This window comes from Nipponia nippon, unplaced genomic scaffold (genome assembly GCF_047370975.1).
Source record: "Nipponia nippon isolate SJK-2023a ecotype South Korea unplaced genomic scaffold, ASM4737097v1 scaffold_1, whole genome shotgun sequence".
Taxonomy (NCBI): domain Eukaryota; kingdom Metazoa; phylum Chordata; class Aves; order Pelecaniformes; family Threskiornithidae; genus Nipponia; species Nipponia nippon.
Genome location: NW_028262290.1, coordinates 130,151,863 through 130,171,174, shown reverse-complemented (window position 1 = coordinate 130,171,174; position 19,312 = coordinate 130,151,863). Strand labels below are relative to the sequence as shown.

At 52.9% G+C, this 19,312-nt stretch overlaps 1 protein-coding gene across 1 annotated transcript; it reads right to left on the bottom strand.

Annotated features, from left to right (window-relative positions):
* Nucleotides 1-288: 288 nt before the first annotated feature.
* HOXA13 (homeobox A13) lies at nucleotides 289-1,819 on the bottom strand. The gene is made up of 2 exons (XM_087752029.1): nucleotides 1,147-1,819; nucleotides 289-533 (listed from the first exon to the last, which is right to left on the bottom strand). The coding sequence occupies exons 1-2, from the start codon at nucleotides 1,817-1,819 to the stop codon at nucleotides 289-291; spliced, it is 918 nt and encodes a 305-aa protein (XP_087608155.1).
* Between the last annotated feature and the right edge of the window lie 17,493 nt (nucleotides 1,820-19,312).

The window sequence follows — 19,312 nt, the reverse complement described above, 5'->3', positions numbered from 1 at the left end:
GGCTGGGCGTGGGGGCTTTGCAGTCTGTCAGTGATACTGGCTGGCTGCTTGGGATTTCAGGAGAACTGTCAGTTTCAACCGTTTTGCTACAGCAATATTAAAAAAAAAAAAAAAAAAAAAAAAAAGAAGAAGAAAAGCTATAATTCCAAAGATACAGATCTCTTGTTCTGAAAGAAGAGGTTCATTGTCTTTTCTCTTTTTAATTATTATTAATAATTATTTTAATCTGAACACGAAAAAAAAAAAGTTCTGAAACTTTTGAGTTGCTGCTTCTCCATTTTTAATCCATTAACTGGTCGTCTTCAATTTGTTGATGACTTTTTTCTCTTTGACCCTTCTGTTTTGGAACCAGATTGTGACCTGTCTCTCTGACAGATTTGTAGTCGCCGATATCCTCCTCCGTTTGTCTTTGGTTATGAATTTATTTGTAGCATATTCCCTTTCGAGTTCTTTTAACTGGACCTTTGTGTAAGGCACTCGTTTCTTTCTCCCACGTCTGTACGAGTTCGCGTCGGAGGGATGCGAAACGACGTCTGGAACAGAAAAACCATGCAGGCAAGCGTTAGAAAATCGCTCGAACCGCTTAGGACATCTTCAAGTGGTACAGGGGTTAGAGTTACAGCGCACTCCTCCGCCTGCCCCGCTCCAGCTTAGCTACTAAAGCCCGGCTCCGCATTTGGGATTCCTCTTTCCTGGCCGCCGCAGGCAGCTTTTAGGCACGGAAAGGCTCGCTTCTGTCAGACGGACAAATAATAATAGCAAACCCCACGGAGCCCGCCGAGGGAGAATCGCGCGGGGCTGCGGCCATTTACCCAGCCTGCCTGCTCCGGGGCTTACGGAAAGCCATACCGCAGACCTTCCCGCCGCCCTTTTCAGCTGTTTCCTCTCCCGGTGCCGGCGGCGGGGCCGGGCGGGCGAGGCGGGATGCGCCGTGCGCCGGCGGGGGGCAGGGGGCGGCACCGGTGCCGCTCCGGCGGCGCCGGGGCATGTGCGGGCCGGGGCGGGATGGGGCCGGGGAGCGCGGGCGGGGCGGGGAAGGGTCACCCGGGGCTGCTCCCGGAGCCCCGCCGGCGGGATACTCGGGAGGGGCGAGCGGGGGAGGAGGAGGAGGGGGGGGGGTCGGGGGGAGCCATGCAGGTGTATTACCCGGGAGGGTGGATTTCCAGAGGTGAGGCGGCTGGCTCTGCTCCTTGGGGCAGTACACTTGCCCGTTCCACCCATTGGTGATGGCCCAGGGCTGGTAGCTGTCCATGGGGAGCAGGGGGTCGTGGCGCGGCTCGCCGGGGCCGCCGATGGCGGGCACCACGGGCATATCCAGGTAGCCGGGCACCGGCTGGTAGGGCCCGGCGGCGTAGCCCTGGTAGAAGGCGAACTCCTTGGCCCGCGACGTGAACTCCTCGCCGGAGACCGAGGTGTCCATGTACTTGTCGGCGAAGGTGGAGGCGGGCTGGGCGCAGGACTTGATGGCATTGTGGTGGGTCATGCGGCAGGGGTAGTAGCCGCTGCCGAAGTAGCCGTAGGGCAGCGCGGCGCCGGAGGAGCTCTGCACGGCGGCCGAGCAGGGGCTGCACTGCTTGACAGCGGGCTCGGCCATGCCGGCGGCGGGGGCCTCGCTGGAGGTGTAGGCGGCGGCGCTGGGGGCGGCCAGGGGCGCGGGGTGAGCCATCAGGTTGCGGCAGGGGTTGGCCGCCGCCGCCGCCGCGAAGTTGCTGCCGGCGTGAAACCCGTCCATGTTCTTATTGATCTCATCCAGGCTGTTGTCGTAGAGGAACATGACGGGCTCGATCCAGCGGGGGTGGAGGAGCACGGAGGCTGTCATAGCCCGCTCCGCATTGAGACTAGTGGCTCTTTTTTAAAAGCCCCAAAGACTGAAAAAAGAGATACTCAATCTCCGGGACTTGACCAAGGCTGACGCGCCAGTGTCGCGCCAGGCCGGCCCTCATTGGGCCGCCCGCCCCCACGTGATATGCAAAGCAGCTGATAAACATCTGAAGGAATAAAGTGGAGATAATTAAATAACGCCATCGCCGCGCGGGGCCGGGTCCCGGCCCGGGGGCGCGGGCACGGCGCGGTCCTGCCGCCGCGCGGGGCGCGGGCGTCGCGGGGGGGGCCCGCCCGTCCGCCCTCCCTCCCTCCCTCCTCCCTCCTCCCTCCTTCCCTCCCTCCTCCTTCCTCCCTCCCTCCTTCCTCCCTCCGGCCCTCCCTCCCCTCGCCACCGCGGCGTGAGCATTTTGGCCCCGTTCTCGCCGCGGCGCGTTCCCCGAGGTGCGGGGCTCCCCCCGGCACCCCGCTTGATTCCTCCGGCCCTCCCCGCCCCGAGCGCCGCGGAAGCCCCGGAGGCCTCCCCTCACCTCCGGGGGGGAGGTCAGCCGCACCCCTTCCACCCCCCCTCCCTCCCCCGCTCTGAACCGCCGCCTCTCCCCGGGGAGCGCCGGCGGGGCCCGGCCGGGTGGCGCGGGGGCCCGGCCGCAAACTGCGGGCGGCGGAGCGTCCCCCGGGCCGCACGCCGGGCCAGATAAGGCTCTCGGAGCGGAGCCTCCCGGGGTCCTCTCTGGGTGTTTTCCTCCTTCCTTCCTTCCTGCCCGTCGAAAGCCCAAGACCCATCTCGCTCCTCTCGCCACAAAGCCTCAGAAGTCAGATAAGAGGAACAGACCAGGAAATCCCGATTTTATTTATTATTATCTTTTAGGATGGGCTCGGGGAGCGGGAGGGTTAACTGGGTCTCCATCGCCATTCCGCTGTATTATTTGTTGCTGTAATAATAAAAGCCGGGGCCTACAATTCGGCTTGAACCTTTTTTGGCTGTAAGATATCACGTCGGCTTGTAGAGTGTGCGCACGGACCCACGGTGCTTTTTTGTGCTGGGAAAAAAGGGTTTATTGGCTGAAAATCTTTTTTTTTTTTTGAAGGTCGTACCTCTCCGCAAGCAAAAGCTAGAAAAATCAATTGCATTCCCTTTTCATGATAAATGTTAGCATTTTTCATAGGGCGAAATAATTTCCATTTTTAATATTCCCCGCACCTCCCACCGGCGCGGATGCGTTTCCCCCCAGCATTCAGTTATTCGCGCACAACCTTGAACTCGCAACGCTCCAGCATCAATAAACTTGACCTAAAGCAGCGTTCATCTCATCGTCAACAGCTCTCAGCCCTCACGCGTGTGGACAAAACAGCCCCAAATACTCTCATCCTGAAAACTAATTTTTTTCTTCTTTTCTTTTTTTTTTTTTTTTTTTTTTGCAATTGCATGTTGCTTTGTTTTGCGCCTGACAGCTCGGCGTATTTATTATCCTATTGTGCTTCCCATTGACGTTGTAGCATTGTTTTGCCCGCATGGCTACAAGCGCAGAGCGGTCCCGGGACGTACATTGTTACCGAGCAGGCTTTTCCTTGCCTGGCGCAGAGCTGCCAGCCATGAGAAATAGCCCTTTGGCGCCCATGGATTTTTTTTCAAGGTGCTTTTTTCCGTGCCATGGGTTGGGATACCTGAAGTCGCTGTCATTCCCCTGCCAATTTGGCCGCTTTTTTTCCTTCATTGTAGCCAATAAAGAGTTCCCATTTTGACTTCGCATACTCTTTTCCGCATTCTTCCTCATGGCCAAAAGCAAATATTTATTCCCCGCATATTTTTCCTTTTCTTTCAGGCTCCAGTTTTGAAACCTGTGGATTCCCCCGGCCAAACATTGCTTGGCTGGCATGAATTGGGTCGGCTTGTTTCCCTCTGGTTTCTCGAGGCTGCTGCTGAACACCGAGTTGCAGCGGGGCGGGGGGCGGGGGGGGGGGGGAGAAGGGGGAAGGGAAGGCAGCTCTATGGGGCAGCGCTGTTTTACATACGGGTTAGACACGGCTAGAGGCCAAGGTCAAGTTGAAAGTTGCAGTCTAGCCAATGTGAGAACTGTCATTCACAGCCCGAAGATCTGTCTGATTTGTTAAAAAGCGGGTAGCCATGAGAACACTAATCTCCCCAGCTCGCCTCCCCCCCACCCCCCCAGCCCGCCCCCCTCTCCAAACTCTTCTCTCCCTCGGCCACGGAGCATTTCTCGCTTATCTGCCTCTACTTTCCAAGCCCCTTTCCATAAGGAGGGAGAAGCCGTGTGAAACCGTGGCTTTCGGCCCCGTGCAAACCGTACTAGTGGTGGAGGGTTGGGGGGGGGGGAGCAAAAGGGGGGGGGCATCCGGTCTGCCGAGTTTTGGTGGGTGTTTTTTTTGTTTTGTTTACCCACTTGGGGCTGTTCCAGCCCTGTGTGCAAAAGGGAGAAGGGAGACGAGATTAAAGAGCTCTCTTTTCTCCCTTCTCTCCATCTCTCCCTCGCTCTGGAGCTCTCTTTAATCATTAGGGAAGAGGGCCGTGCTTTTCACTGCTGGTAAGAGCAGTGATACAGCTGTCCCCGTCCCCTGTTTGCCATGGCGTGGGTGGGACTCAGGGAATGGGACCGTTTCCTCAAAAGAGGCAAAATGGCATCTGCAGGGTGCGTATGCAGCACCAGAAAATTAGTTATTGTCGGACACGGGACTTTACGCCTTTGTTTTGCTTTCCGAATTTGACTGACTTGTAATAAATTATTGACACCGAGGGAGGAGAAAAACCTCGTCAACTATTTTAGATTTCCTTCCCCCCGATACCCAATTTTCATTCCCCAGCTATAATTCCTTCCTGCCTTAATGGGTATCTGCCATTAAATATTAGAAAGGAACCGCGAGGGCTGAAGGCATCGAGCAGAACAGATGTTCTTCGAAAATCGTGGACCCTGTAATGAACACCAGGGATAAAAATATGCCCCAGCCTACCCCCCCCCCCCCCGCCTTGAACATATACCATTCCGTACTAATTGTGGAAGAGCTTTTATTTTTCGCAATGTAAGGCTTGGGATACGCAGGATAAATTAACCAAAACGAAGAGTTTACTTGAATCCACTGATGGATTTGGCCATGCTCTACAAACGCTTCATTTTGCAAAATTAACTTGATAATTGAATGCTTCCATGCACGCAACCGACAGACCAATCGAAGCTTCCTCCAATTTTTTTTTCTTCTTTTTCGTGCGAAATAAAGATAAGATACAGCAAATACAAGCATATGGTAGAGCCTCAGCATTTTCCAAGAGATTTGGTGCAAACCTCCGAACTGCTTTGCATTTATATAGCGTGTAAAACATCTTGGAGAGAAATACATCTGTTAAATCGTTTCCTCTAAAACGAGTATTTATTCCTTAGGGAGCAAGAGGATGAACCACCACGATCAGCAGCAGGATTTTAAAAGGTGCTGGATCCTTTCAGAGCCAGGCAATTTCTAACTGATTTTCCTATTCAGCGGCAGTCAGCCCTCGCAGTGCACGGCCATGCCCATCTCAGGTATTACAGAAAGCTTTAATGGCATTTTCTGCCCTTGGCTGCGCTGAGAGTGGTCAGATGCATTTAAGCCGCTTCGCAGGTGTAAGACAGGGCAGAATTTGGCCCTTACAAGTGCTTTGAACCAAGTCACTGTGTGCTCCTGACGCCATGAAGCCAAAGGCAGTCTTGCCACAGCAAGGACTGCAGGATTTTGGCCTTAAACGAGCAAATAGAAATTATTTGTAAACCTCCCCATGTGAAAGGAATATGACCACTCGTTTTCCCAAAAAGGCCTTAAAATTTCGCTTTTCTTAGAGAAACCAAAAGTCCTTTCAGCTGAATGTCAGGTTTTGCAAATACGGAGTTTGTCGGCAGAGTATCTAGAAGGCTTTTTTTTTTTTTTTCCCCCCAAGCCAGCCTTTGTGTGATAACACACACGCACCCTCCGGAGCCCTGCCGCGGCAATGTCCGACTGAGGGGAGCTCTGATTTCTTGTAGGATAATCACAATCGTACGAATACACCACAAAAACTGTCGCCCAAGGAAACTCACTCTTACTTTTCCATCCACTGCTTAGAGCTAATTAATGAGCATGAAGGAAAAAAAAAAAATCGTGGCTGATTGTTGAAAATATATGTTTGTCACAGAGTTAAATCCCTCTAAACCCGCTAAAAGTTCTTAGCTGATAATGGAGGGACTAGAGGGTGATCTTAGTTACTAATAATAATCTCCGTCCTGCAGAGCCCAGGAGTCTTGGAAGACGCGGGAGTAAAGTGATAGCAGGAGCAAGAGCCTTAATCGAATTTGATTTTCATGAGCAAATGAAATTTACCTGCCAGAAGGTTAATTTGGAGCAGTACTGTCACCGCTGTTTTCCTCTACAATTTTAAAGCATCAAGGATTGAGATAAACATTCCTGAGTTCGTTTTAAAGACACTTTGTATTTCAGGATATTCATGTGTTTCTAATGGAAGTAAAGCAGCTTTACGAGCGGGGTTCGCAGAACATCTTAACTCTCTCCCTCCCACTGCGTGCTGGGGGGGGCTGAGATAATTACAAAATAAGAAGGATTTGTAAAAGCAAATGCAGAACGGGGGAAAGTCCGAGAAGATTTGCGAAGAGCTTAATGCTTCATTTCTCTCAGGTATAAAAGGCGTCCTAAAAATCCCCAGGCGCACACTAGACACGGACCTACCTATTTCAGTCCACCCAAACTTTCAAACTGCTACCTCCTATAAATAAGGTGTGCTCGAAAATAATGTAATCGCTTTCACCCGAAGTGTAGGACACCGACTAATCTTTATGGAGCGAGGTCTCAGAAGATCGCTTCACCCTGCGTTATTTTTTTCCGTTTCAGCTCTGGAAAACAGGCTGGAGGTATTTCACGTAATTAGAGTGAAAATGGGAATGATCCTGATCTCTGTCTCATGGTCAAGGTCTCTTTTCTGATTTTTTTTTTTGGTTTTGCTTTACATTTTTTTTCCTGTAATATTTTCACAAGCGTGTTTCCAGGGGGGTGCGATAGCTTTCTGTTTATATTTGGCGGGTGAAAGCCACAGAAGCCTGGCGTTACGTGTTGGTAGTCAGCAGAAAATATTTTACTTAAACTGTCGTGTAAATGCAGCGCTGAAGAGAAGCCCTTGCAGGCTCTCCGTCAGCCGCAGGCTGCTTGAATGCAGTGATGAAGTCCCCCCCTACAATTTCAATTAATTTTGCCATGCAAACTGAGACGGGTTTCTTCGCCATCAGCTCTGCTCGCTCGCACAAAGGGAGCCGGGAAAGTTTTTATTTTACTGTTAGTAAATTCTGATAAGCGAGGAGGCCAGGCTGGCCGTGCAGATGCCCACTGCAGTAGTTTGTCAGGTCGGTTACATCTTCCAGCTAAAAATGTTCTAGTAAACGTGTAGCAGCAACAGGTAACAAAATGATACCCAAGTTAATCTTCCTTGATTTTGTTGGGCTTATCCTCCGATTTTCAGGATTTAGCGTTTTGAGGATAAATTCATTTATCGCCTTATCTACCAGTAGGTCACAAATTTTTGGGAAAAAAAAAAAAAGAAAAGAAAAGAGAAGAAAATAAAGGCAGGGTACAGTAAGCTGCAATGGCATATCCTCTTTATTTCTGCTGGGAGCTTGTAATAATTGCTACCACATGATCACATGGTGTATTGTTGCAGCCTGATTACAATTAAACTTATCCCTCCACCTTTTTCATTAGGGGAAGAAAAAAAAAAAAAAAAAAAGTTCTTCCTGAGCTTCAGGCCCACTTTGTGCTGTTTTATTTCCCTTTGAAAAGCTGTCGCAGAGAAGCCGAAGTCGCTCTTTCCTTTACAATGCGAGAGAAAGCGTTTCCACAAAGCCCTTCTCACCATAACTTTCCTGTAATAGCGTGACATTTACACAGAGTCCGACCAGGAGGGCTCAGGGGGAGGACTGGACGTTGCTGCTCTCTGCAAGAGGTTGCAGGGTCTTTATTTCCCTCCCCCCCCCCCCCCCCCCAAGCCGTGTCTTCACCTAGGGAAACAATAGGGCTCTCAGTGCTAAAGACGCCTGTGCGCAGTATCTAGAGAAAGAAAGGGGAGAGAGAGAAAAAAAATATCATACAGGAAACATTGGACATGTTTGCCTTTACTGGAAGACAGCTGTTTGAGTACATTCTCCAAGAGGGTTTTTTGGTTCCCTTTTCAGAAGTGGTTTTAGTGATTAAAACATTGACTTGATGGAGGCAGTTTATCTCTAATGTCTGGGTCTGTCTAACAGCTCTTTTCCCTCACTTTTCCAACCCTTTGCTTAGATGAGACTGTGCATAGCCGGGGCTCTAATCGCGGCTGTCTTAAGAAATATCTTAAGAGATATGGGGACTCACCGCACCGACGGGACGGGAGGCCGACTGCGGCTGGGCGCTACCTGAGCCAGGAGTGGAGGATCTTCCCCGCGGAGAGGAAAAACACCCCAAAACCCCGCTGCGTCTGGCAAACCCCTGCAGCTCTGCCAAAGGCGGCGGGGCGGCCGCGGGAGAAGCCCCGTGGGTGCTGCCCCACGCCCCGCCGGCTCCTCCAGCAGGCTGGGCGGCTGCGGGGCTGGCGCGGCGCTCCCGCCCGACGGCGCGGTGCCCGCGGGGCTCGCCCGGCCCGCCCGCCCGTCGCCGCCGGGCTGGCCGCTGGGCCACCGGCCCGCAGGCCCAGACTGGGCCTTCGGCACCCGCCCGGCGCTGGGCCGCGGCTCGGCAGCCGCCCCCGGGCACACCTGTGCTGGGGGACCCGGCCGGGCTGCCGCCTCCGACCCACGGGCCGCCCCGCGGTCCCGCCTCGGGACCTTCCCACGGCTGCTTCCGGCCCCCGGGCACGGACGGGGCTCGCTTTTGCGTGTTTTGTTTTGGCCCATTTCATCTGGCGCTCCCTGCTCCGCGGGCGCGGAGAGGGGCTTTTGCCGGCAGCGGGTGAGAAGGGAGGTGCGTGGCCGTGGGGGAGGGCGCACCCACGCACGCAGCAGGCGCGCACACCCGAAACGAGTCCCGCGTCCCCTCGCCCTGGCCGGTGGGTGGGTGGGTGTGAGCACACACGTGCCTCTCGCCTTGCCACACGTTATGTCCATCCCTCCGCTGAGGGTCGTGCTGGAGCGGGGAGGGGAGCGGGGACCCCCTTGGCCCCGGGATGGGGCTCCCATCAGTCCCCCCCCCCAACCCCAGGCGCGTCCCACCTCTGGCTCGGCGAGAGCCGCCTTCTCGCGTGGGTGGGACCCCGCAGGGACAGCCCTGGGGACACGCTCCAGGAGGAGTAAGGCACCATCTGCACGGATCTGTGATCCGTTTCGGGCAGACAGAGCCAGCTGGCTTCGGCTGAGTCCTCAGCCCTGCTTAAATGCCCTCCGTCCATGCCGTGGGTGCTCCCAGTACCAACCACCTCCCAGCAGAAAGTTACTCGATACCGTGATATGATCCCGCGTTCTCCAATTAGCTTTACATTTCACCAAGCACACGCATTTCTGTTAAAAGTTTATTTGGTAAAAAACCCAAGTAAACCCGGGGTCTAGAAAATGCTTTCTAGCGCCTAGAGTACATTTCTCAGGTATATATAATACGTGCTGTCTTTAATAACAGGAGACATTTGCTACTCTTCATGTTAGATGGAACTAATGTCTTTCTATCCATACCGTGAACACATTCTCTGCATAGGAATTATACAGTATTTTCCTTTAAACATAACACCAGCCAAATGCAGACTAGCTGATAACTTGCATCTCTGGGTAAGTATATTACTCCCTTTATTTTTGCTGAATCATGAATTTTTCCAAAGCTTATTGTATTTTATGTCTTCTTTAGATAAGCACTTACATATGTGGCCCTGTTGAAGGCTAAATCCCATCCTTACATACGCGACAGCTGACTTCCAAGATGTTATTTACTCTGGAATCAGCTTAAAGCGCTGCGTTTGAGACTCGTGGTTCATCAGGAAAGGCGGGAGCGGAGTCGGTCCCTCATTAACCCGCACACAGCGCGCTCCAGCAGTTGCCATCTGCCCACGCCTGGACTTGGTTAGCTCTTCCCATCTGGAGTACGGACTTCATCTGCCTGAGCCCATCGCGCTGGGGTCCTTGGGGATGGCGCTCGCCCAGACCACCGGCACCGCCTGGCATTGCCACCCTGTGCCCCCACACCCACGCGCGGGAGTGGATGTGGGGGCACAGACTCTCCAGTTGTCAGAGGGACGGCCTCAGCCCAGCAAAAGCCGTCCTGTGGTGGTGCTGGGAGCCTTCCGAGAGATGCCCGGGGAGAAGGAGGCAGGCTGGTGCCAAGGGGCTGGAGCGGAGCTGAGGGCACACGCCAAGGTTCCCACGCTCCGAAGACAATTCGCAAAGTCCCGGGAGCCAAAAATATATTTAGTCCCATAACGGCACAGAGAAAAGGGAGTGGTTTCATAGCAACCCCTCTGACATGCAGAATAATGAGCGGCCGAACAATAAAGGTTAGTCTCTAGCCAAGCATGCCCCCTGGTCTTCTAGCGCAGATACCTCAAGGACGAAATTCCCCCGTCCCCTTGCACGCAACCCGAGGCCGCTTTCCTGCCGCTGCCGCTGCCCCGGTGCCAGCGAGCGAGCATCCCCCCTCCGAGCTGCTTCCTTCCCGTTGTGGGGAAGATACTCGCTGCCTGCCAGTAATTACCAATTGTCATCCACTTTCACAAGACCGTATTTCTTTGCAATTTCTCTTGCCGAGTGTGGGGACTATGTCAAATCATCTGTCATCTCCCGGCGCAGCCCGCTGCCACCCCGCCCCCTAAAAAGAAAAAAAAAAAAAAAAGAAAAGAAGAAGAAAAAATAATAAAAAACCCCAGCTGGATTTAACATAAAGCTACATCTCGTAGGTCGTGTTGCAAAGGAAACATAAAGGCTGGTGTGCCTTTGCTCAGCAGAAGTACCCATATCCGCCGGACGCCGGTTCTCGCTGTTCTCAGGTCAACAAATTCTCAGCCCAGGGACTCTACCTGGAGAAGTCCAGCGGGCTGTTGGGCTTTGAAACCTGTGTGCGCAGCCATGAGGAGCCGGCCGGGCTGAGCGGGTCAGGCCGGAGGTGCAGGGCGAAGGTGCAGGGGCCGGGGCGAGCCCCCGGAGGAGTGGGGCACGTCCCGCAGCCCCGGCCCCCGAGCCCACCTGCTGCCGGGGAACCCGCCGCTCCCATAACCCCTCAGGAAGTTTTACCCACAAGGAATAACTCCACTCTGAGGTGATGAAGGCACGAACAGACACGTCATCACCACTTTGGGTGATGTAAATATTTGGCAAATAAAGGAGAGGGAGCTTGTCTGACCTATTAATTTTAGCGGGAGGCGGGAGGGAGGGGGGCGCCGGCTCTGTGACTACCCTGGGGGTCACTAAAAGAGAGGTCAGAAGTTTGTGCTGAGGTTCCTAGGAAGTTTGGACGCTACCTGGCTAATCAAATAATCGTCATTTCATAATTACTTTTCAATCAAGTTCTCACCTCACCTTCGGTAGAATGGAAAGACCATGGCGAAAGAAAAAAAAAAAAAAGAAAAGAAAATCCACTTTAGCTGGGAAGACGACATTATGTATGCAGCTATCCCAGTCAGAGAATGAAGATTAAGTCGCATTTATCGGGGGTTTGTGTGTGTGATGGATTGCACTACTTTTTTAACAATAACCGCAGGATCGAACCCTTAAAACCCGTGAGCAAGAATATCCCAGCTGCATAAAAGTTGCCTATATATAAAAAGAGAATCCCATATAACTCCACAGCGGAAATCGGTTAGCAAGTATCTTCTGCCCGTTTGCAAACATCAAATGTTCCTGCCATATGTCCATTCTTATTTGTATACCAGCTAAGAAACCTGAAACGTATATATACGATATTAAAACAAAACATGAAAGATTTTCTCAGAAATCTGTGAGAGGGGAATGTAGGTCTGAGGCGGGGGTTAAAGGAAGTAAAAAACAAGTGATGCTATTGCCAAAAACTTTAATATTGAACAACACAGCTGAAGCTTTTATCACGGTACGAAATTTACAGCCTAATAATTCAAACCTGTGTGCTCATAGCAAGATGTCTCTTCCCCTTTCTGGGTACCCGAAGGGACGGGTTTGCTTTCCGAGGTGAGGAGCATCCCTGCCAGCCAGGGAAGTCTTTGGGAACGGCAGGTGACCGGCAACTTGAGGGAAAAGGGAGAGGAAGAGGAAAGAAAACAAGACGATGGCTCTTTAGGATCCGAAGAGATTTCTGATACCTAGGGTGGAAATGAAAGTGTGGCCCCTGTAGAAACCACTGAAGGAACAAAATGACAAGGAAAACCCTGCCTGGTAAAAAGAAACCCAGGGAAAAACGTGTAGGCTGGAAGAGCAGTAGTTTGAGCTCTTCACGAGGTGGAGGGGATCTCCGCGGCTCCCCCTCTGCCTCCTCCTCATCTGGGCAGGTGACGGGGCTTCCCACATCTCAGTTGCCACATGGTTAGGGACCCGCGAAGAAGCTGGAAGTGATGTGAACTCCTTGGAAAAAGAAGAAAGGTGGGACGGGAGGAGACCACCCAATTTATAAAAATATCCGCCCATCGCCCCCAGCTCCCCACAGAACAGGAGCAATCCTGGCACTGGGTCCCGCTGCAGCTCGGGAACGCCTTCCGTGCCCACGGAGAAGCCACCTGTCAGACGGGGACAGCCTGCGACTCCCCGGCACGGCAGGGTCGGTCGCTCAGGTGCCAACGCATGTTTCAAAACCGAAGGTCAGCGCCTCCCCCTCCCCTCCCCCACCTTCCCCCGATACTCCGTCCTCTCCCCAAAACCCGCGGGGTAAATGAAGACACGAATTTCTGCCGTGGCACCGGGGAAAGCCTGGAGTCGAGCTCTCCTGCGTGGTTTCGCCAGCCCCCCTCCCGTCTTTCCTGCCTGCCCCTGTAAGAGAGAAAGGAGCAGACAGGGTGTCGGGTGAGCTCGGGCGCCCGCCGGCCCGCCGGGGCGCAGCGCCCCGCGTGTCCCGGCTTGCTCGGGTGGCTCCGCCGGGCGCCGGGGCCGGCCTCGTCCCCTGCTAGCGATAACCATCAGGTATTTGCAAGGGTAAACAGAGCCCCGGCGGCTGCGGGGGGCGGGAGGAGGGGGGGATATCCTTGCCTGGGTTTCGAGCACCGCCCGTGGCAAACGGAGCGAGGCACCGGCCGGAGCAGCACGGCGGGTTGAGGGGTCGCCGTTGTGGGGCTGAAGCCGGCCGGGGGCCGGTCTCGCCGGAGCAGGACCCGGGGTGGGGGGCCGGGCCGGGCCGGACTGGCACCGGGAGCCTCCAATGGGGGAGAACGGGGGCCGCGCCGCGGGGCGCCGACGTCCCCGCTCCCGGCTCCCGGCTCCCCGCTCCTCGGCGGCGGCGGCTTGGCGGGGGCGGCGGCGGCAGCGCTCCGCGGCGGCCGGAGGAGAGGAGGGGAGCGGTGCGTCCGAGAAGCCGGGGGTAAGCGCCTTCCCGCGGGGCGGAGGAGGTCGGGGTGCAATTGCGAGGGTTTCCCACTAGATGTCTGCACAGCTAATGATAATTGAAGGCTCTGTCCTTCCCCGGGTGTACCCCCGAGAGCCCGACCCTCCAGCCTCTTTGAAGTCTGCCACCCCCTTAAGAAATTAAATCCCTTTCCCCCCTACCATTCTGGTCCCCGTCCCCCCCCTTTGTTTCCTTTTTCTTTTCGTTCTGGAGCTTAGGCTAGAATAAAATACGGGTTTCTCCACAGAGAAAGCTCTCTGGTGTACGACTCATGCTATTGGAATCCTTTTATGACCTTTGATGTGTTTAAATAACACGGTAAAGCTGTGCACACACCTCGGATTAAACTTTAATCATCCCAAGTCAAGGACATCCAGGTGGTAAATGACTTTTCTTTGACATTTCTACTTTAGAACAATATATGATCCCAGTCGCAGGTCAGGGAGACGTTCCCAGTCTTCTCACCCTTAGAAGCGCAAATATGCTTTTACCTACAGAGATTAGAAACTCGTCGCTCCTGTTACCTTATTTAAAAAAAAAAAAAAAAAAAAAAAAAAAAAAAAGAACAGAAAAGAAAAAAAAAAGAGAAAACCAAAACCAAAAATCAAGGCTCCTGGGATTCTAGTTCTATCAGGTACCTGCAGACTTCCCACAGGACTGGGAAAACATTCCTCGCTGTTAAGCGCCGCTCTGCCTCTCCTGGGATATGTGTGTGTATAACGACCCGTACAGGAATCTAGACAAGTTTTCTTATACGTGTGTGTGTACATATATATATATATTTGTGTGCATATAAAATCTTAAAAATTAAAATTTCCAAGGTTTCCCTTCGATCTCGGATAACGATTCTGAACGGCTGCATATTTCCTCATGGGGACTCCCTTCCTGCGAAAAGTTATGCTGTAGTTGATTGCTTTAAGGAAAAAAAAAAATCCTCCACAGACTTTCTCTCTGGTCCCGGTGCGGTGCGAGCCCCCCCTACGAGCCCAAAGTGAGCTTGGTTCCTCACGAACAAAAAAACCTAACAAATAATGTAAGTATGTTTAAGAGAAATCTGGAAGTCTTTATTTGCTCCGCTGCTACCACCTGGTTTTAAATCAGACAGCTTTGGGTTAACGCGTACAAGAGGGGAATTTGTGGGCCTTTTTATTGCCAATCAAAATTAGTGACAACTAAATTTTGCGTTGATTTTTACCAAAGGATCCCGGCTCAGCCTCGGCTTATGCTTGTCTTGGAAGCTGTGGAGCGCAGGGAGCTAAAGCCAAGCCTTTCGCATGGAGTTTTAGGTCCTGGACTCAGTTATGGGAAAGGCCTAAGCATGGGAAATCCCATCCTTCTTTTTTATTCCTTTTAATCTCCGCTTTGACCGACTGAGACTCTACACCCACTCCGAAGAAAATTAAAATATGATTAAATATGAGATAAATTTTAAGGGAAACTGGCAGGAGGGAGGTGGGCTCGGGCAGCTCGTTTTGAGGGGGGCAGTTAGAAATAGACGGGTCCAGGTAGGCAGCGCGGTCTCACGGGTGAGATTTCGGCTCCACTCGGGAGTGGGGGCAAGTTCAATTCCTCGGGAACAAAGTACCCGCGACCTTTACAGCATAAAAAGCAAGAGAGTGAGCGGACAGTCAGCCCTGGAGGCACGGCAGGAGGCAGCCGAAAAGAGTGTCGACACCTTCCTCCTGGGGGCTGCCCCAGCCCCACCGACGATGGAAGGTGCCACGCTCCCCACGGCTGCCCGTGGGAGGAACGGCGGGGCGGGGGGGGAGAGGGGTCAGGCTGCGTGGGCAGAGAGCCGGGGCCGTGCGCGGACCTTGCGGCACGCCTCAGGCTTTTCTCTGCTCATTTCAAAAATTTGGAGGCGTGGAGCGAGAAAAAAAGCATCTTCGCAAAAATTCCTCGGGATTTCGCGAATTGTAACGACGGGAAAAGCGCTGCTCCCCGCTCCTGCCCGGCCGCTGCTTCCACACAAGCGCCCCGCACGCCTGGGCTGTGCCAGGCGGCGTTAGTGCCTTGTGTACTGCTGCTCCTGCGTGGAGATAAATCTGCGCGAAGGAGGCACGGTCGCCATAATCGCGGCTCCCCGAAAGACGAAAGGTTGTTCTTCCCCCCCCCCCACCCCCCAAAATCCCCGAGCCTCATTATTTAACTGTCCGCTCTCTCCTCCGCTTCTAATTATGAACTCAAGATGTTTAATGTCGGAAAAATACATCAGTTGTTTTACACCCGGACAGAGCCTTTACTTGTGAAACTCGCCTCTAAAAAAAAAAAAAAATCTGGAAATAATTAACTCGTACAGTTGAGAACATTATGTTGCTTATACTGTAAACGTGTCCTTACACCTTTACAAGACGTTACAGAGGACTTACTCAACTAATTGAAACTGTTATATAGCAGCGTTATGTATTCAACATACTCGTTACATTTCATCTTTATGGACTTAGAGTTTTATTCCTTTCACAGTCTTGTGATTTTTTTTCCCCCCAGCAGCCGGTCGTTTAATCTGCAAGAAGGAGAGACACTCGAAAAGCTATGAAAAGAGAAGCCATTTAGTGTTATTTTCTCTATAGCAGGGTGAGACGGATCACACCGTCACGGACAGAGCATTGGAAAAGGAGCTAGCCAGGAAAATCCCAGAGCCAAACATTTCTCCCCCATCCCAGCACCCCAGGGAGAAATGTATGTATGTGTAGCGGCTAGTTTCTGCGCTAGCTGGATCGGGTGGTGGCACCTCTTGCTCCCACCTTCCCCCGAAAACAAGAGAAGAAATAATAATAATAATAATAATAATAATAATAATAATAATAATAATAATAATAATAATAATAAGAAGAAGAAGAAGAAGAAGAAGAAGAAGAAGAAGAAGAAGAAGAAGAAGAAGAAGAAGAAGAAGAAGAATATAATAACAACAACAACAATAATAGGACTTAAGGAGCTTCTTCAGCTGCATCCTTGAGCTGGGGAAGCGGGGCAGGGCGAAGCCGAGTGGGCAGCGAGATGCACCCATGCCGCTGAGCACCGGGGTGGGGTGGCGATGGGCAGCCCCGCCGGCCGGTCACGGGGATCGACCTCGCGTGGGTCCTGGGAGCGGGCACGGCAGCGCGGAGCCTCTGCCTGTGGCCGTGTGAGTGTGGCCGTGTGAGTGTGCACCCAGAAGGAGCAGCGGGATCGCGGCTCCGCGGCGTCCCACGCGCGATCCTTCCCCCCGTGTCCCCTGCCCATCCTCCCCGCCGCTCTGCAATGTCCCTTGCCCGGCCGAGGCGACTTGCTCCCGCAGAGAGTTTGCCCTCCGTGCGAGCAGCCGGCGAGCCCACAAGGCACCGTTTTCACGGCTGCCACCAGTGTCACGCCTTCAGGAGCTGATGGAGGCTTTTGTTCAGCCCGGAATCGCTGGCACTCGCACAGGGTAACACAAACGCCCGATTCACGGGGCGGCCGGAATAGGGACCAGGATGTGGGCTGCGCTCTGGGCTCGGATTTGTGCCGAAGACACAGTCCTGCGATTATTATATTATTTGCAGTGCAGAAGGCAGGGGCTACTTCAGATGAATAAATTCTTCTCCCGCAAAGATCTCTCCCAAAAACTTTTTTTCCCGGCTGATATTTAACGGCAGAGCCTGACGTAGCAGGAAGAAAGGCAAATTGAACTGAAGAAGGGGAATCTAGGAAGGGTCACTTAGAGCAGGAGGGGTCACTTAGAGCAGGGAGAGAGGGGCATATTCTCGCACTCCCGCGTAGGAGCCGGTACGGCTGTTCGCTCACAGCTGTGTTGGTGATGACGGGGAGTGTGCGCGTTTGAAAAGACGTTTTATGAAGAAGCGTTTCCAGGGCAGTGCTGCAGTTTCACCTCTACAAGCAAGGCTTTCCGCCCAGAAATCAGTCTGCGTCCCTGTCCTTTCTCCTCGGCTGTCAGGGCAAGGAGCCGCCCCGGCGAGCCGGGGATAAACCTGCATCTACAGGCTCGTCCTAGTCCGTAATCCTGCGCTACCCGGCTGCGGCGGCAGGTGATGCGGGACGGGCGGCGCGGCCCCGGCGGGCTCCCGGCTCCGCCGGCGCGGGAACCGGGGCCGCCGAAACATGTGGGCTGCACGCACCGGCACTGTCTCCTCCTGACAAAGTGGAGGTGTGATTCATGCCGACCGACGGCTCCCCTCAGCCCTGCTCCCCCTCCCCTTTTCTCCTCCCCTCCCGCCCCCTCCTCCCAAGGTCCTTCGCTGGTTTCAATAAAAGGCAGGATCTAAGCTTTCTCTCCTTCAAATCAAAGAGGTGTTGCGATTGGCCGAAACGAGGGGCAGATGGGGTATTTTCAAAGATATTTCCAAACAATACGCAGCCCGAGACGCCCGAAGTTTCTCGGGAAGCGAGCATTGTCTAGTAAAACAATGACGCTAAATAAATCAGTCATCGGGGTCCCCGTCGGGATCCCGGGGGGGGGGTTTCACGCGGGTGGGTGACTCGCCTTCCCCGGCTCCCTGCTCATTAGAAAGTTAATAGGAGGCGCCGGAGATTTACCCCGGGGTAGCGGAGGGGGGACAGGACTGCCGAGGCCGAGGCACCGGGGAGAGCTTTGCTAACAGCCGTCTGGCGAGGCGAGGCCGCGGGTGGCGGGGAAGCCCGTGGGCACCGCGCCGCGCCCGGCAGCGCCCACGCCGCGCCCGCCCGCTCGGGGCGCGGGCAGTAGCGTGGGGCTCTGCCGGCCCATCGCCGCCGTGTCGGGGCTGGGTGGACTGTGCTCTCCCGGCTGTTTTGCTGTGGCCGACGCTGTTCTGGTTTTTTGTTTTTTTTTTTTCCCCCCAGAAGGTTAAGCGGGCGCAAAGTAAGGTTTATAGGCCTCTGTGAAAACGTGAAAATTAAAACAAGTCTTTCAGGTATAAAATACACTCCTGAAATAAAGTTTCGAGATTTATTTGCTCAGTTTTTAGTTGATAAACTCCATATTACTCCGAAGGGAAAAACTTCTCTCGCTTACTGTGCACACAAGGCAGGATTTACGCTTGCACAGAGGAGTCATATTCGGAAAGAGATGGTAAAGTCCTTTTGAACGCGATCTTTTCAGCCCCGCAGCTGACTGTCCCCCTAGAACAGCGTGAATTTTCTGCTGCCTTGGTTAAAGGAAAGCAAAAGTTTTTATGGCCTCCACCGCGGCTTCAGTTGAAAAGTTTTGCATGAAAGACGGAGAGATTAGTGCCCCAGAGCTAGATTTTCTGCCGGAGAGCTCGGAGTCCTGCACAGCCCCGACACTTTACTAGTCAGCGTGCTTTTTACTGCAGAGCTCGTGTGCTCTATCGAAAGCGATTCCTGGAGGGGTATTTTTGCACTGGGTTTCACTTTTACGTGGTCACTCGTTTTAAATCTTGAGAGGCTCAAAATCAAGGTATAGCCGTTTAGTGAAAAATAACCCGCCCCAGCTCTCTACTGTTAATGAACAGAAATTATTCCACTTTCATCTCGCCCCTCAGAAATATTTTTACTTAGAAAGGGCTGGCTGCTAATTGGGGTGCGCAGTTGCCTTTAATCTCTAACACAGTGCTTGGAACCTACCCAGAATGAATTAAAATAAGTCTGATAAACAAGAAGTAAACATGGCTTCCCAGTAAAACTCGTTTTATGATCACAGCTTGTGTGCCACCTCAAAATATTAAGTTTAGGCATTTAGGGCATAAAGAATAAAACCCCTTTCCAAAGTCACTAATGCTCACATTTGGTACTGTTTTAATCTTCTCTATTAGAAGTACAAAGAAGGAATACCTTTTGTTCTAATAAACTATGGATGGAGTACAAATTTGTGTGTTTACACGTACTTTCTACCCTGGAATCATCCCCTGAACTTATGGATAAATATGTGTATTTCTTTTGAAAGCAGGCTGTGAGAGATTATCAGATCATCGTCGGCACAGAAGTGCTCTCTCCTCTTCTATACTTCTGCTAGTAAGTAGAAAGAGCAGAGTGTGCGTGTGTGTGTGCGTGCACGCAAGCGTGTGTGCAGGACTGAGCTCTGCCACACAGTTGTGCAGAC

What these genes read in the sequence shown, in the direction of transcription:
- HOXA13 (XM_087752029.1), bottom strand. Translation starts at nt 1,819, where the DNA reads ATGACAGCCTCCGTGCTCCTCCACCCCCGCTGGATCGAGCCCGTCATG. An exon ending in CTGGAAATCCACCCTCCCGG is followed by an intron (nt 534 to 1,146) that starts GTAATACACCTG and finishes TTTCTGTTCCAG; the next exon opens with ACGTCGTTTCGCATCCCTCC.